Source organism: Prionailurus bengalensis, chromosome A2 (assembly GCF_016509475.1).
Source record: "Prionailurus bengalensis isolate Pbe53 chromosome A2, Fcat_Pben_1.1_paternal_pri, whole genome shotgun sequence".
Lineage (NCBI taxonomy): Eukaryota > Metazoa > Chordata > Mammalia > Carnivora > Felidae > Prionailurus > Prionailurus bengalensis.
The window spans coordinates 121,882,436-121,897,956 of record NC_057348.1 but is presented as its reverse complement, the minus strand read 5'-3'; the positions used below and the strand labels follow the sequence as shown (position 1 = coordinate 121,897,956).

The following is a 15,521-nucleotide window of genomic DNA, read 5'->3' as shown; positions in this document are numbered from 1 at the left end:
GGTACTATTTTCATCATTCTCCATTTGACAGATGTGACTCTAAGCACAGAGACATTAAGTAACTTTCTCGAAGTCACACAACTTAGTAGACCATACAGCAAGGATCTGAACCTAGAGCAGTCTGGCTCCCAAGACCACTGAGGCTATTGGTGTGCCTTAGGGAAGCAAGTAGGGGGTGGGAGAGAGAAGGGGCTAAGAAAGCACATCCTCTCTCTCCTCTGGGGACTCAGAAAGGAGGTGCACTCCCAGGGGCGGCAGGCAAGGGAGCAGTGGTTGCATTCAGCGGGACCTACTAGCTGCTCTCATTTAGTCCTGCCCACATTTTACAAAAGCAGAAACCAAGACTCAGAATATTAAAAAGTTCCTGCCCAAGGTCACACAGCCAGCTAGCGGCAGGTACTACATTTAAGCATAGGACCAAGTAACTTCAAAGCCCATGCATTACTATCATGACAGCTGTGTTCTAATGCTATCACTTTAACTTAAAACTCTGGGGCAGGGATGGTTCTTCAAAGGGATGTCTGCAAATACAGAGGCAGGCACAAGACATGTTGAGGGATCCAGTCTAGTCTTGACTATTCACAGATGTGCAGGCTTCCAGGGAGAGGGGCAAGCTTCTCCGTGGTCACGCAGTAAGGCAGGAAAGAGGCAGGACTGGCATCCAGGGCTCCGAAAACAGCGCATCCACTGCTGGTCTAAATTCCCAGGTTGAGAGGCAGAAGCCAATGCCTAGGAACCCTCCTCCCTGACCCTTCCCGTGTTCAGGAAGAGGCATGAGCAAAGAGCAGGCTTCTGAGCTCTAACCTAGCAGAGACTCATGGGCTGGGGACTGGAATCAAAATACTTTCTGCCGCTGTGACTAGGGCCCCTGCATACAGTCAAGCAGGTTGTATACTGCACAACTCTAAAGGTTGCCACACATGTCACCAACATAATAGATTTATAAATTGTGTCACAATTTCTGGCCAAATGAGTACAGGGTCTTGAGGAAGGGGCACCCTTTGTAATTCACACAAAGGCACTGAATGGCCCAGTGGGGGTTCAGGCAGAGACACCAGCCAGGTGAACTGAGCTTGGCTAAGGGCATACAAAATACGCAGCTTCTTCTCTGGGATGAGGGTTCAGATGAGCCTGGAGCTCCAAATGATCACAGAGGGGAGGGTCCTGGGCTCTTACCACAGGCAGCAGGAGGAAGGCAGCCAGAGAGGCCTGCAAGATGCTGGCCATGACGCTTCTCAATCCGGAAGGAGGCTCAGGCCAGCACTGCTTGCCTCCCACTCAGAGCAGCGCTGGGCAGCCCCAAGGTGTCTACAGGCTAGAGAGAAAGGAAGGCATGAGTCCCGTGGGTCCAGTGGCAGAGGAGGGGCAGGGACAGCCCTTCCTCTTGACACCCCCCCTTACCTGTAGCAAGGCTCTCAGTCTCCAAGGGTAACCCACGCCCCACCTTTGTCCATGCATTCTTTATTCTTCTATCAAACAAACACCTGCTGGGCTCCTACTCAGTGCTAGGCTCTGGGGATGCAGTGGGAACACACTGGCTCAGGCCCCCATCAGACTACCAGAATGGTCTGGATGGCTTTCCCCTCTGCAGGGGATGACTGTCTCCCCCTATCTCCCTCCACTGAGACAGAGTTTTAGCTGGCACATGTGTGCCCACCCAGCAGGGACATTTCTTGGTCCCTCTTGCTCTCAGGTGCAGGCATGCGGTGAAGCTCCCACCTACGGAATACAGCTGGCAGGGCCACGTGTCACCTCTGTACCACCTGTCCATAATGCAGCACGAGCTCTCCGCTTCTGCACCTTCGCCCTTTCCCGGTGCTGGACCCTACAAGCCTGGAAGGCCTACCTAGCACCGGACTGCTACGTGAGAAAGAACTTCTCGCCACAGAGGGTCACTGTGTTCCAGCTGCCGAGCCTGGCCCGCTAGCAAACAGAACCTCCTTTCACCCTGCCTCAGCCCACCTGACCTCCAGGATAAAGCCTCTGCCACCGCGACATACAAAACCAAGTGAGTGCTGAAAAGCATGCTCCAAGGGGGGTGGGGGGGCTCTAGAGGACTGGGGCTGCTGGTGGGCACCAGACAGGGTACAGGGAGTCGAGTACGGAGGGCATGGGAGCCCTGGCACATTCCCAGGGGAAGAGCCTGGTCTGCTTCTCAAATCAATCGTAAACGCATATTCCTTTCAACCTTGCAATTCCGCATCTGGGTATCTGTTGAGAAATATTTACACTTGCCCAAAAAAAAAAAAAAAAAAAAAAAAAAAGCACATGCAACAGTATTCACTGCAGCATGGCTTAAAATAGCATCAACAGCAAAAAACGAAGCAACAAAGCATTCATCAAGCAGGCACTGTTAATAGGTCCCAGTAGCCATGCAATGGAATACTACACAGTAATTTAAACATTGTTATTTTTACTACTATTAAATTATTAATAAAACAATTCCATATGCCTGTGTCAGGGCCACCACTAACCCATAGGTGCCTGGTTCAGAGACCCGTGGGGGCTGCGTCCTTAGTCACTGCATACACCCCCCCCACAGTGGGCAGAGCTGCCGTTACCCCGGTTCCTTTGTGCCCCTGGCCCTCTGCGCACCCACGCATCCTCCTTCTCTGCTGGCCTCTCCAAGCGCAATCTGGTGACAAGCAAGTACCCACAAAGGAGAAAGAAAATGAGCCACAGGAATGTGCAACAAAAGGCAGCCCTGTCTTGCCCACCTCTTGCTCGACCTACTCAGGGCCCACTCAGAGATGTTGAGGGAGGCCTTGGGTATCCCCAAGATATGCTCTGAGAGGCCCCGAGGGCCCTGAAGGTGCTGGTGCAGGCTCTCCCTCGCGGGCCAGGAAGGACTGGGCAGGCTGGGGAAGCGCTGATCCCATCATCCCCAGGCGTCCCGGGGCACCAGCTGTGCTGGACTCGCAGGCTTTAATTTCTGCACCCACTCCCAGGACCCTCCACACCTCTGGTGATCACGGGCTGCTTCTGGCAATGACCTGTCACTGGTGGTCCCCAGAGGGCTCGGGCACCTGCACCATCCGTGGGAGCCTACAGCCCTGTCTGCTGAAACAGGAGCCAACACTCCTGCCCGCCTGGCTGGAACAGAGAGATGCCTGGCCCCGGGCCCCTCAGCACATGCTGCAGGCTGTCCCTCTCTCGGCCAGCGGAGGGCTCAGAGAAGCCACCGTAAGGCAGAAAGCCTCTGAGATCTGAGCTGCCTCTTCCGCACCTACGACAGTGTCAGACAGGCTGGAAGGCTGGTGAGATGTGAAGGCAGGTGGGCCTCCACCCCGGGCAATGCCAGGTAGCCCCGGCCCCTGCATCAGCCCTTCTGGCGGGGGGCCAGCAGCCTCAGCCTCCAGCAGCCAGCCATCATCTAGACCACGTGCTTCTGTGGGTCTCAGCTTTCTTAGCCAAGAGGAAGGTGACTCCTCACCTCAGCTCCCTCGTGGCCAGCAGGGCCCAGACAAGAGCCAGAGAAGGGAAGTGAATATACAGCCCGTGTCGCCAAGTGGACGTAGTGCTCCTTCCTCAGGGGCCACCTCTCCTATACTCCCAGCAAGGCGCCACCACAAACATGAGCTAGCTGCTGCTTCAGCCCTCTTGGGGGAGGCCTCTGCCCTGGGGCACAGAGCGACGTTCCTGGAGGAAGACAGCGGGCAAGAGCACTCAGAAGTGAAAGCAGAGAGCTCCCTGCTGTCAGCGACACCCTGAGACGGCAAAGGCACCACCAGCTTCCTTCAGGATGGGGCTCCCACAGGCGGACACTTGCTTCCTGCTCCCCAATCCCCGACCCTGGTCTGAAGGTATGCTCACACTCAACCGGGATGCCCATCAGGACCATTGAGGAACATTTAAAACTACCCCTGGCCTGGGGCGCCTAGGTGGCTCAGTCGGTTGAGCATCTGAGTTTTGGTTTTGGCTCAGGTCATGATCTCACAGTTCATGGGATCGAGCCCTGCGTCAGGCTCTGTGCTGGCAGTGCGGAGCCTGCTTGGGATTCTCTCCTTCTCCCTCTCTCTCTGCCCCTCCCCTGCCCGTGCTGTCTCTGTCTCCTTCAAAATAAATAAATAAACTTAAAAAAAAAAAATAGCCCCAGCCCAACTGAGTCAGTCTCTCCAGGGCCGGGGCTCCGACATCAATGTTGTTTACAGCTGTCCAGGTAACTCTCACGTAGAGTAGGGATTTTAAAGGCCCTGTTTTGACCTTTATTAGAACGAAGAGAGCTGGTCCGGAAGGGCAGGCAGCTTCCACGGCTCTGCTTGCTCTAGGGGCAAGTGGGTGGTAGCAGGCAAGCAGAGAATGAGTTCATGTTTGAGAGCAGGCTGATTTCTGATTATCTCCTCTCTCTCTCTCCCTCTCTCTCATACACGCACACACACACACACACACACATACACACAGGTTCACGGAGAAGAGCATAAACACCTGTCAACCCCACAGAGACAAAGAGAGATGTTTATCCCCAGGGTACCCACTTGAGGCATCAGTACACTGCCACGTGTGGAATATACAAAGGTGGAAGCTCCTTCAGGGACTGCCAGACAACTCCACGCGCATTCACACGCTCCTTCACAGAAATGCAGAGGCACATTCAGAATGCAGAACAAAGGTACACACAGATGCGACCACACAGCATCGCAGAGATTCACGCGTGTTTATCAGATTCTTGATCTGTGCCCCAATACACACACTGATTCTGCAAAGGCATCCAGATGTACAGAGGCAGTCAGAAATGTCTGGATTCAGGCACGGGCACACACGCACAAACATGCGCACGCTCACGCACTCGCCCGGGGACGCCAGACTTGCAGGATGCTCACGCCTGCTCTCCGCAGGCCAGCTCCTTCCTCGGCCACAGCTGCACTGAATTAAAAACAAGCTGGAGCAGAGGCCCCAGCCCAACCATCCCCCAGCTCTGCTTTGTCACCAGGCTGCTTAGGCGATGATGTGAAGCAGCCCAGTGACGCAGGGTGGAGGGGCTGGGGTCTTCTCAAACATAAGGCCTCATCTGGGACTCGACCAGTCTTCCCGATTCCCACTGTTGCCCTCTTTTTTTTATTGAGATACATAACTGGCATATAACGTTATAGTAATTCCAGGTGCACAACGTAACAATTCGAGATTTGTACGTATTATGAAATGATCACCACAATAAGTCTAGTTATCATCGTCACCACACAGTTACAACATTTATTTTTCTTGTGACGAGAACTCCTAAGATCCACTCTCTTATTCACTCTCCCTCCCCCTCCGACCCACTACAGTCCGCCCCCTGCCCAACTGGACTCACCAGTGAGAGAGAGGGTGGGAGCTCCCAGATCTTGATCTTCCCATTCCCTCACCTCAGCTGGAGACCTCAGGGATCACCTCCTCCAGCCTTTGCAAGACGAAGGTCTCCTCAGCCCCTCCTGACACTCCTGCCCTCCCCCCATCCATACCCTGACACCCACCTGCACCACCCTCGCTGGACGGCACTCAGAGTCTCCAGCTGTTGGCCACCTGCCCCAAACCCGCCCCTCTTGTGGGCCACATGCACGGTTCCCCTGCCCTCTGACACGCGTCCCTTGGGTCTGCCACCTGCAGCCCTGTCAGCTGCTCCTCTTCCCCCTCGTCCCGGCTGCCTCCCTCCTCTGCACTCCTCCAACCTGCCAGTGACCTTCACACAGGACAAGGTCAGGCCTGGCCACTGTGGTCTGGGGTTGGACTCTCCCCTCCCTGAGCACGGACACTGGGCTCTTTTGGCCCAGCCACACGGCGGACTCAGGATGACCTGGTCACTGATATTCCCAGGTTCGCTTTCCTGGGTCTGGGCTCTGCTGGGGCCACTGGCTTTTACAACTGATCTGAGAACAATTCAACTCTACTCCCTGGCATTTACTGTGGTGGACTTGGGGACCATTTTGCTAGAGGTTTTAGCCTTAGGACTTCAAGCGAGCCAGTTTTGCTGTGCCTCAGTTTGACTGTAAAATAGAAATAATCATAATACCTACCTCAGAGCTATTACTCTGCGATACCACCAGATTCATGTAAGTAAACCACAGAGTATATAGCATAGCCTGGTTCCAGTGAGGGCTATACCTGCGTTAACCATTATTAAATTTCTTACTACCTGTGTCCAAGTTTTTGCACCTCTTGGTATCACCTCTATCCCCATAGCCCTGTGTGACATTCCAAATGGGAATGGCCAGACTGCTGCACCTTTATTTGCTAATGATTAACATTTATTAAACACTCAGTATGTGCCAGGCACTCTTCCAATACATTTGCATTAACTCCTTTCACCTGCTCAAACCTCTGAGGTAGTCACTCGCATTATCCTCATTCTATAGCTGAGATGACTAAGGCACAGAGAGGCTAAGTAACTTCTCCAAGGTCACACAGCAAATAGGTGGTAGAGCTGGGAAGGGAACCCAAGCAACATGGCCCCATAGCTTGTGCACGCCTTCCCTACACTCCTGCTATTTTTTGCCTTTGGCAAGAGAAAGATCAGCTCAGAACTCATCTGTATGTTACTAGTGATCCCTCTCACACCTTTGGGGACTTATCAGAACTTCTGCTACCCCTTGCCCATATTTCTATAACTGAAACACCTTCCTTAGGAAGAGTGAATTATAGACACAGCATTTCACACCTGATATGGGCTTTCAAGGCCACCTTCCATTATCACTACTGAGTTACCTGTGGGGAGACTGAGGCCAGAGAGGGGGAGATACTTCCCAAGTTCGCACAGCAGAGAGTACTGGAGTCCTGTCTGACAAGAATGGGTGTGTGACAGATACCTGGTCTAGCGGGGAGTCCGCTACCCCTTCCATACTGGGGAGGCCCTCCTCAGGCCCCATCAGCCCAGTGACTGATGGCAGCGGGAACAGACAAGAGCAGCCGTGTCCTCCGGTGAGCCACTGCGCCAAGCACACAGGAAGACAGCGTCATCAGTCAGCACACCGGAGCCAGCGGTGACTCACCAGGCTCCCAACTTTCTGCATGGAGTGGGAGGGGACTCAGAGACCCTCTAGCCATCCCTCCCTGCCCCACACCTACAGGATGCTTTCTGCTGCCCTCCGGCTGAGGACGGCCCAGCCCCCCGGGATGGGGTGCTCACCTCTCTCCAGCGGCTGGTCCAGGGCCTTCAGGGGAAAGCTCTGATGTCTTTCCACCCTGTTCTTCTGGGCCAGCTTTGCCTTACGGATGCTCCCACAGTGGGAGGGCAGCGCCTCACTTTCCATTAGGCCACACAGATCTAGGTCCTCCTGCCCTCATGGGGCTGGGGCCATCTGGGCTATCCCCGATTGAACTCCTCTGGCCACTCAGCATCCCTCCCTGTCACCCTGCAGTGCCAAGCCTGACCTAAGACAGATGATCCACGAGAGCCTTGCTCGCCACATACTCCCTTTATTAATGAACCTGCCCCCCCTAGTTCCTTCTCTCCCTCCCAGTGCAGGAAACCAGGGAGGGAAGACTGAAAGATAAACATTACCCCCCCCAACCCCTGCCAAGCTCACCCCTCAAAGGGAGGGAACTACACTTGCTTCTGGGAAGGAACAGGGAAACTCTAGAACCTCTTCCTCCTCGGTAGGGGCAGAGCCGATGAAGAACAGAACCCAATGCCTGGGTAAGGGGCAGCCTGGCAATCGCAGGATAAATCATTAATGCTGATGCTCCTCTGGGTATTCAAACCTTCCCCTTTCAGAACCTGACCACTGGGGTCCTGTGCACAGTAGGTGACGGAACGCAGGTCCCTAGAAGGGCCCCCATGGCGCCACCCACACCCTTCATTTTACACGTGAGAAACCTGGGCTCAGGGCAGGGAAGGGCTAGGCTGGAACACATGTGCACCTTGGTAATGTTATCGCATTTCACTTGTGAGGGTTTGAGGCCCTAAGAAACCAGGAGACTCTCCCAAGGTCATGTTGCAAAGCCTTTCCACACTGACTAGTCCAGGCACATCTCCTGTCCTGGAGGGGGGTCCTGGGAGTTCTCTGCCAGGGAGAGCCCCGCCCCCCTCCACCAAACAACAGCAAGAGAGGAGGAGAGGGGGAGGAGGAAGCAGAAGATAGAAGAAGGGGAAAGAGTGTGTACAGCAGGAAGGGCATCCTGGAAGGCGGTGGGATGTATGGAGGGAGAGGCTGGAAAGGGAGGGGAAGGGAAGCCAGGAGTAGAGCCCTGTTTGTTGACAGTCTAGTGAGCCCCTCCCAGGCACGGAGGGACTGAGAGCGTCTCACCATCTGTCTGACGCTTGTCAACCAGCAGTCCCTCCTGAGTGGGTATGAGCCCCTGGAAGGGAGGGCCGGCTCTGATGGGCATGTGCCCCCATACAGGGTGGGGACCCAGAGAACTCTGACGAGTGCCTGGTGAGTGGGCTTGGGAAGGTGACCTGGGCGTGCTGACGGGCTCAGCAAGGTGTCAGGAGGTGGGGGTGGACAAGAGGGTGGGAGGTTGGTGCCAGTCTGCAGGTGCTGGAGACCCTGCCGCCTTGGTCCCTGGGATAGGGTGGGAGCACAGAAGAACCGTAAGCAGGGGAGTGCAGTGAGAAGCTTCCTGGTGAAGCAATACTCCTCAGAAAGCTGGCAAGCTGAGCAGAAGGGGAAAAACCCACACTGAGGCCATTTTCTGGATTCAGGGTAGAGGCGATGGGGGCCTGGGCAGGATCCAGAGACACGGGAAAAACAGGAGACGAAAGCCTCCCTGGCCCACTTCAGGGGAAAATGGCAGGCAGGAAATGTCAGAAGGGAACAAGAGGGAGGAGAAGAAACCAAAGGCAAGACCTGGGTCACTACACAGCCTTAAATCAGAAGCTGGGAAATCTGAAGGAGCCTACAAAGGAGCGATTTATTTATTTTTTTTCTCGGTCAAGCCTCGGCAGTGCCCATTTGTCAGGGGGGGAATGTTGAGGACAGGTAAGGCACCACAGCACTGAAATGAGAGCACCCAGCTACTCCTCAAGGTCAAACCCACCTCCCACCACCACCCTGGCTGTATCTGCCTGGGCTGATCTCACCCTTGTCTGAGAACCACCGGCCCTCGATAAGGAGACCCTCCCTCCCGCCTGGGCCGTTTCAAGTCTCATTCTGCTCCCTGTGAGTTTCAAGTCCCATTGGAAACATGAGGCATGTCCAGGCGCTCTCACATCTCCCTCCTGGTGGAGGTGGCATGGACCTGGACATGCAGGGTGAATGGGTAAGGGGGTCCAGGACCTGTCTGGTGAGCTGAAGTGACATGATGTCATTTCATTTTCATGAATGTTGTCTCCAGGTGTCCTCAGCATAGGAGATTTATCACATGGACACAGCAGAGGCCTGTCTGGAGCAGGGGTGCTGAGGGTAGGCAGGGAGCCTCTCCTGGCACTCACCCATTAAGCAGATGGGCACTTGGAGCTCCAGCCAGAGTGGAGGGAAGCATCCAAGGCCACCTAGGGCAGCTCGGGCTCCCAGGACTAAGCCTTTCCTTCTTCATTCTTTTAAACCACTTTTCTCCTCTAACCTTAGAGCCAAGAGGTAGGCAAACACTTCCAGGAGGTCAGAGCCAGCCTGTCACCTATTTTTGTACAGCCAGTGAGCCAAGAATGGTTTTACCGTTTTTTTAAGTGGTCAGAAAAAAATTACAAGACTCATATTTCATGACACATAAAAATTGTATGAAATTCAAAAATTTCAGCATTCGTAAACGGAGTTTATCAGAACACAGCCATGCCCATTTGTTTTGTTTACGCATCATCTCTAGTTGCCTTTATGCTACAACAGACGAATTAAGCAGCTACAACAGGGTGTATGGCCAGCGAAGCCTAAAATATTTACTATCTAGCCCTTCACATAAAAAGCTTGCCAAGCCTCAATGTAGTCTCATTCAACACACGCACTTTTCTCCACTCCATTCCACGTGCATCTGGACTTTCATTAAGGAAGGTTTTTGTGATCTCCCTCAAGCAAATAAATGTCTGAGTCCCCAGGTATCTGTGTGCACAGATCTGTGTGAGACGGTGTGTCCCAATGTCCATATGTCTTTCTGCTGTTGCATGTTCTGCCCCACCTCTCTGGCAGGTGTCTTTGGAAACCTACATGCCTCCCAGGCAGTGTGTCACTCCCTCTATGTGTGTCACTGTGGGGGTGGCTGTCACCATGTGCCTCTTGACGGCATCCAGGGCTCAGTACAAATGTCGCAGCTGAGGAGTTTCCAAGCCTGTATGTTGCCAGGCAGCTGGACCACTAGGCAAGCACGGTCGGTCTCTGCACTCAGATTGCTCTGTTCAGGAGTGGCCAAGGTTTCCAGGGCCTCTAGCCCTACCAGTGTGGAGAGCCCCCCAGGCGGCCCTGTTTGGGGCATCAGACCTCTGCTCACATACCTCCCCAGACGGGAAACCCACTGTCACCCCAGGTGTTGGCTCCATGCTGGGTGGCTCTCAGGGAAGCGAGGCCTTCCTGGCACTGAGCTGAGCCCCCGCTCTGTGCCTGGCACACCTTGGTTCTGCCCTCTGGCAGCCAGCACAAAGTGTCCTCCACTTAACCCGGGCCAGCCAGCCCTTGGTCAATGAAGTCTTCGTCCCTGCGAGGCTAGAGACCTGGGACATTAAATCTGAGGCCACATCCCCAGGAAGAAAGCCACCTTGTGGCCTTAGCTCTTATCTTTCTTAGCCTCTTGCATATACTGATCTGTAAATACCTATTTTATGTGTTTGTTTATTTTACACAAATTGAGGGAGCGTCCCAAAGTAGGAGCCTGGCAGGGAGGGGTGGTCACATGAAAAAAAAAAAAAAAAAGTGTCCCAAAGTATTTCTCCAATCAATCCCCTGATGGCCTGAACTTTACACAAAAGAGAACTTTAATGGACGCTCTAGCCTGATTAGTCCTCAGAATGTAGGGAAGGGTCCCTTGAGAGGCTCCCCACAGACTCCTGTCCTCATTGCACACAGGGGCAAACAGACTAGAGGTAGCTTGGCCCAGATACAGACCCACCAATGAACCATCTGGAGAAGAAGGGGCCAGGTCTGCATCCTCTGTCAGCCCGCACACCTGTTGATGGATTTGGTTAGAAGGTTTGACCAAGGGCCCACCCCCATGTGTTCTGTTTCTAATCATATGTTCCAATTCCAGCTTGTGTCCAGACTGGCACCTCATTGCCCTCCCCAAGGTCAGTCAGTGGGGAGCAGGAGCCCCAGATTCAGCTGGGAACTGGGGGCTCCGCCAACCCCACCTGCAGCCAGCACCAAACTGAGACGGGGACCTCCTGAGAAAAATCTGGGTGCTGCTGTTGCCCAGCCCCCAAACTCACAATTTTTCATCCCCTCCATTAGCTCACATCCATTCCAAAGCCTCTAGCCTGACCTGATGCTTGTCTGCTTCCACCCAACAGCAGTCCCAAGGCAAGTGGCCCTCCATAGACTAGTGTAGCCCCATCCCATTCCCCAGCCACCCCCCCCCCCCACCAGGGCTGTTCACTAGAAAAGCTAAATGCTGTGTCTTTTTTTTTTTTTTTTTTTGGAGGGGGGTGTTTTGTGGGACACCGTATGGCCTGGGTAAAGTCAGGGAGACTAACTGCGCTAAAAGCATAGAAATGGTCTGGAGAATTCCAAGGGGTCCACCACCCCTCTCCTCCCCCTGCAGTTTCCGGAAGGGGGCCTGAACTCCTTCCAGTGGTGAGGCTCCACTCCCCAGCTCCGTGTGAAATGCAATCAGCTTCTGGCCCGGGTTCCCTCCAGAGTGGCTAGCTTCATCCACCGCCCGTTCTGGCCCCCTCAAACCGCCAATGTCCCGCCCAGGATGTGGCCCCCCGCCTCCTGCAGCTGCAGCGGGAGCCTGTGCCTTTAAGGCAGTCGGCAGGGGTCTTGGACTGGCCCAAGGCAGCCCGGGAAGGCCGGTACTTTTCTCCCAACAGCCCCCTTAGGACGTTTTCTGCGAGACCAATGAAGCCCAGGCATCAAGACCCCAGCCCCTCTGCGCCGCGGGAAACCGAGAGAGGATGCTCTTATGAGCAATCCCAAATGTGTCACTACAGGGGGACATTCTAGGCGGGCCCTGTCCCCCACGCATCCAGCACATCGCCAGCCCACCCCTAAAGCCCCGTGAGGATTGCGGTAGCCAGCTCCCAGAGACCCTCCAGCGTCACCTTCCCGATCCGCGTAGGCGCGCCCGTCTGCCTTGGAAGTAGGGAGACAGGTCCCCTCTGGGTCCCTCCGGCCGCAGTGCCTTCCCAGCCCCTGGTCCTCCCTCTGGCACGGGGAGGGGAGGGAGGTGGCCCCCTGGGGGATGCAGGGATCGCTCGCCCCGAGTACTATCCCAGATATTGGGGGGAGGGGGGAGTGGGGAGAGGCTGTCAGATTGTCGCGCACGAAAGGAGCAGCAGTAGGAGGGGGCTTCGTTTTGGAATCGGGAGGCTGGCCGGCGTTGGCCCTGGCCCGCTCTCCGTCGGTGGAGGACGCGGCTTGGGGGGGGAATCACGGAGCTGGAAGAAGGAGTCCGCGGTCCCCGGGGGCAAAGGTTCCCGATCGGGGGAGGGCGGGCGCGCTGTGGAGGGGCAGGGGCGCCTGGGCGGCCCTTACCTGCTCACAGCCTGGCCTCACTGCGGGGCTGCGGGCGGCGGGCCGGCCCGGGGCAGACTCCACGGGGAAGGCGCACAGCGGCGAGTCCGCGCCCCGCGCCGCCTGGGGATGGGGAGCGTGTGCGCCGAGAAGCGCGCGCCGAGCCCAGGTCTCCGCGTCCGTGTGTCGGCCGGCGGCGGGTGTCCGTGGTCCCTGCGCGGCGGCGTGTGCGTACGCGCACGCGGGGACCGCGCTCGCCTAGAGCCGCCGCCGCCGTCAGTCACCGCCCGGGACCGGAGCGCGGCGCCCCCCGTCTGCACCCGCTCGGCTAGCGCCGCGCGCCGCCCAGCCGGCTGTGCCTGCGGGAGAGGCGCCGCCTCCGCCGCGAAGCCAGGCCCGGGGCCGGAGGGAGGCGACCGACCACCGCCTCCGCCGCGCACTTCGCAGGCTTGGGGAGGGGCGTGCAGACCAATGGGCGACCGGGGGAGGGGTTAGGCCGGGGTTGTGCTGGAGAGCGGGACCCCGCCCGCCGGGTTTGCCGGGCCTCGCGACAGACACCAGCAAGAGCTGCGGCTGGAGACCCCGGAGCGAGCGAATGTGCGGAGGCGATGACCTCCCCTCCCCCTCTGTCACCGGCCTTCTACAGATCAGGGTTGGGCTTCGCTGGGGCTCACTGCCCTCCTTTCACCTTCCTTCCCCAAGATACCTAGAGGGAGAAAGCCCTTTTCAAACTTCTCCCTTCCAGGTCCTCACGAGTCCCTGTCCATCTGGCTGAGCCTGCACTTCCTCCTCCTCCGGGAAGCCTTCCTTACCAGGCAAGTCCAGACTCTGTTCTGGTTACTCTTTGCCCCCACAGCCTGGGCCTAGTAAGGTCAGCTAGCTTTGGCCAGCCTGGATGTCCTCAAATGTGACCCCCTGGAGAGCAGCTCTAAGGCTAGAGACAGGTTGGGGGAGGGGGGGCGGGGGGATTACAGCAACTTAAAATGACACTGCTCTGGGGTCAGGCTGCTTGCTCCAGTCCTCACTGTGCCAGGGCTAGCTCTGTGAGCTTGGGCTGCTGACTTGATGTCTCTGAGCCTCAGCTTCTTCACCTGCACAAGGGAATCATAATACCTATTCCTGCCCCTGCCCCAGGCCCATCCTGACAACAGCATTAAGTAAGAATGGTACATGTACCCCATAGTAGGTTCTCACTGGTTTTATTTATTCACTAGTGAATAAATTACTATTGCTACTGTTATTGTAGTCCTGCACAACCTCCTGCTAGTACAGGTGTTTAAACTAAGGTTTAATGAAGGGAACTAAACTGGTCAAGGTCATATAGCCAGTCAGGAGTGGAGCTGCAGCCTAACTGAAAAGAGTTGCCCACCCCACTCCCACCCCCTTGCTCCTGCCTATCCCTGCTCTTGGGTTTCTGGTCACACCCCAGGCTTGAGCATCCCAAGACCTCCCTCCATAACCCCATCCACAGTTCCGCAACCAGCCTGTCCTTCCCCAATCAAGTAAGTTATTGTCCAGCCTCCCTTGGGCCAAACTTTGGGTGTGGCCACCTCATTAAGGAAGCCTCAAGAAGGAGGAGGGAGGAGAAGGACATGAGGCTTTCCTTGGGGATTTGGTTCCAAATGAGAAGAGGAATCCATGACGGAGACTTAAAGGAGGTATGTGAGGCCCCAGAAAGATGCAAGAAGTTCCTAGGTTCACACAGCGACTTGGTGGTTTCTCTTCACTGCACAGTGAACACTAGCCCCTGCTGGTACTCCACACTGTGGGTCTGCATGAAACACATTCCTCTCAGTCCAGGAAAACTTCCTGGAGGAAGAGAAGGTCAGTCCTTCTCTGTGTCAATAAAGAGTGACATCTCTCTGGAGAGAAGAGAGCCAGATGCTGCACTGTAGTCAGACACACAGAGAGGACCTCCCTCTGGACCTGGCTACACCCCTTCCTAGCTTGTTGCCCTAACCCCTGGGAGTCTGCTTCCTTCCTCTGTTGTGAAGATCAAATGAGATGCTGTGTATGAAGGTGCTCTGTAAACTATGAAGTGTCTTGAGAGAGAAGAAAGCCTGCCAGGAGTCTCAGAGTCTGGAGGAAAACAGGGAATTCGGGATAGCAGGGGGCCTGGGAGTGTGAGAAAGGGTGGAAATCAAGAGTCACCTATGGCAGGCCAGCTCAAGCTGGAAATGCCAATAACCAGGGCCCCAGAAGAGGTCCCCTTGGCTCTGAAGTTCTGCATTCTGTTCCAGGTTTATTCCCTCTTTTTATACTTAGTGCTCCAGTTCCCACTCAGGGTTCTGGATCCCCTGTTGTCTGTTCTGTGTCCCCACATGTATGTCTTGGTGTGGGCAGTGAACGCTTTTTTTAATTGGTCCTGGAGGGGGCACCGCTCTAATTCTCTCCAAAGTGCTGTCTGGGCCAGCCGACCTTGTAGATGGACTGCCTGGTAACATCAGCCTGGGGGAGGCATGGAGGTGAACAACAGAGCTGGGGTCCAGGAGGCTTGTCTACCCGCCTTTCCTATGAATGAAGTGCCTAAGCCCAGAGGGACCACAGGACTAGACCTGAGGACACACAGGCAACTTAGTCATCAGATTGGGGACTAAAGCCTGTGTCCTCGTGCTCAACTTGGTGGCGTTCTACCTGCGGGCTGCCCCCATTAAGCTGGAGGCCCAGGCTGGGCTTTTTACACCCTGAACTCTTCTCTGCTCATCCAGACAGAGGCTCTGGTCTCTCCAAATAAGCTTGGTTCTCCTTGAGCAGCAGCTACACCAATTCTGTTTCCCAGGCTGGGCTTCCCCAAGGACAGGGCCAGAGTCTCCCGCTTCTTCTGAGCCAGCCAGCCCATTCTCACCCTGCCTGCCTGGCTTTGGGAAGACTGGAGGCTGAGGGCCCCACCCTTGGGAATGGTGCCCTCCCAGAGGGCCCCTTGAGTCGCCTTCTCTCTCCTAGGGAGGGAGGCTGGGGGTCTTTTCAACAGCTATTCCCTACCCTGAGGTGCTCCCTGCCTCAGCTCCCTTC

General features: G+C 55.6%; 1 protein-coding gene across 4 annotated transcripts in view; it reads right to left on the bottom strand.

The window, feature by feature from the left end:
- The window catches only part of ADCYAP1R1 (ADCYAP receptor type I), a 59,250-nt gene extending 46,346 nt beyond the window's left edge, over positions 1–12,904 (bottom strand). Inside the window, exons 1-2 of one of the 4 annotated variants that reach the window (XM_043589200.1) lie at positions 12,531–12,904; positions 1,177–1,315 (exon numbers count right to left, since the gene is read on the bottom strand). In XM_043589200.1, coding sequence (XP_043445135.1) covers positions 1,177–1,227 — 51 coding nt within the window. In that variant the 5' untranslated portion in view covers positions 1,228–1,315; positions 12,531–12,904. The remainder of the gene's footprint in view (positions 1–1,176; positions 1,316–12,530) is intronic. The other 3 variants (XM_043589201.1, XM_043589202.1, XM_043589198.1) reach the window with 3 other exon arrangements.
- Positions 12,905–15,521: the final 2,617 nt, after the last annotated feature.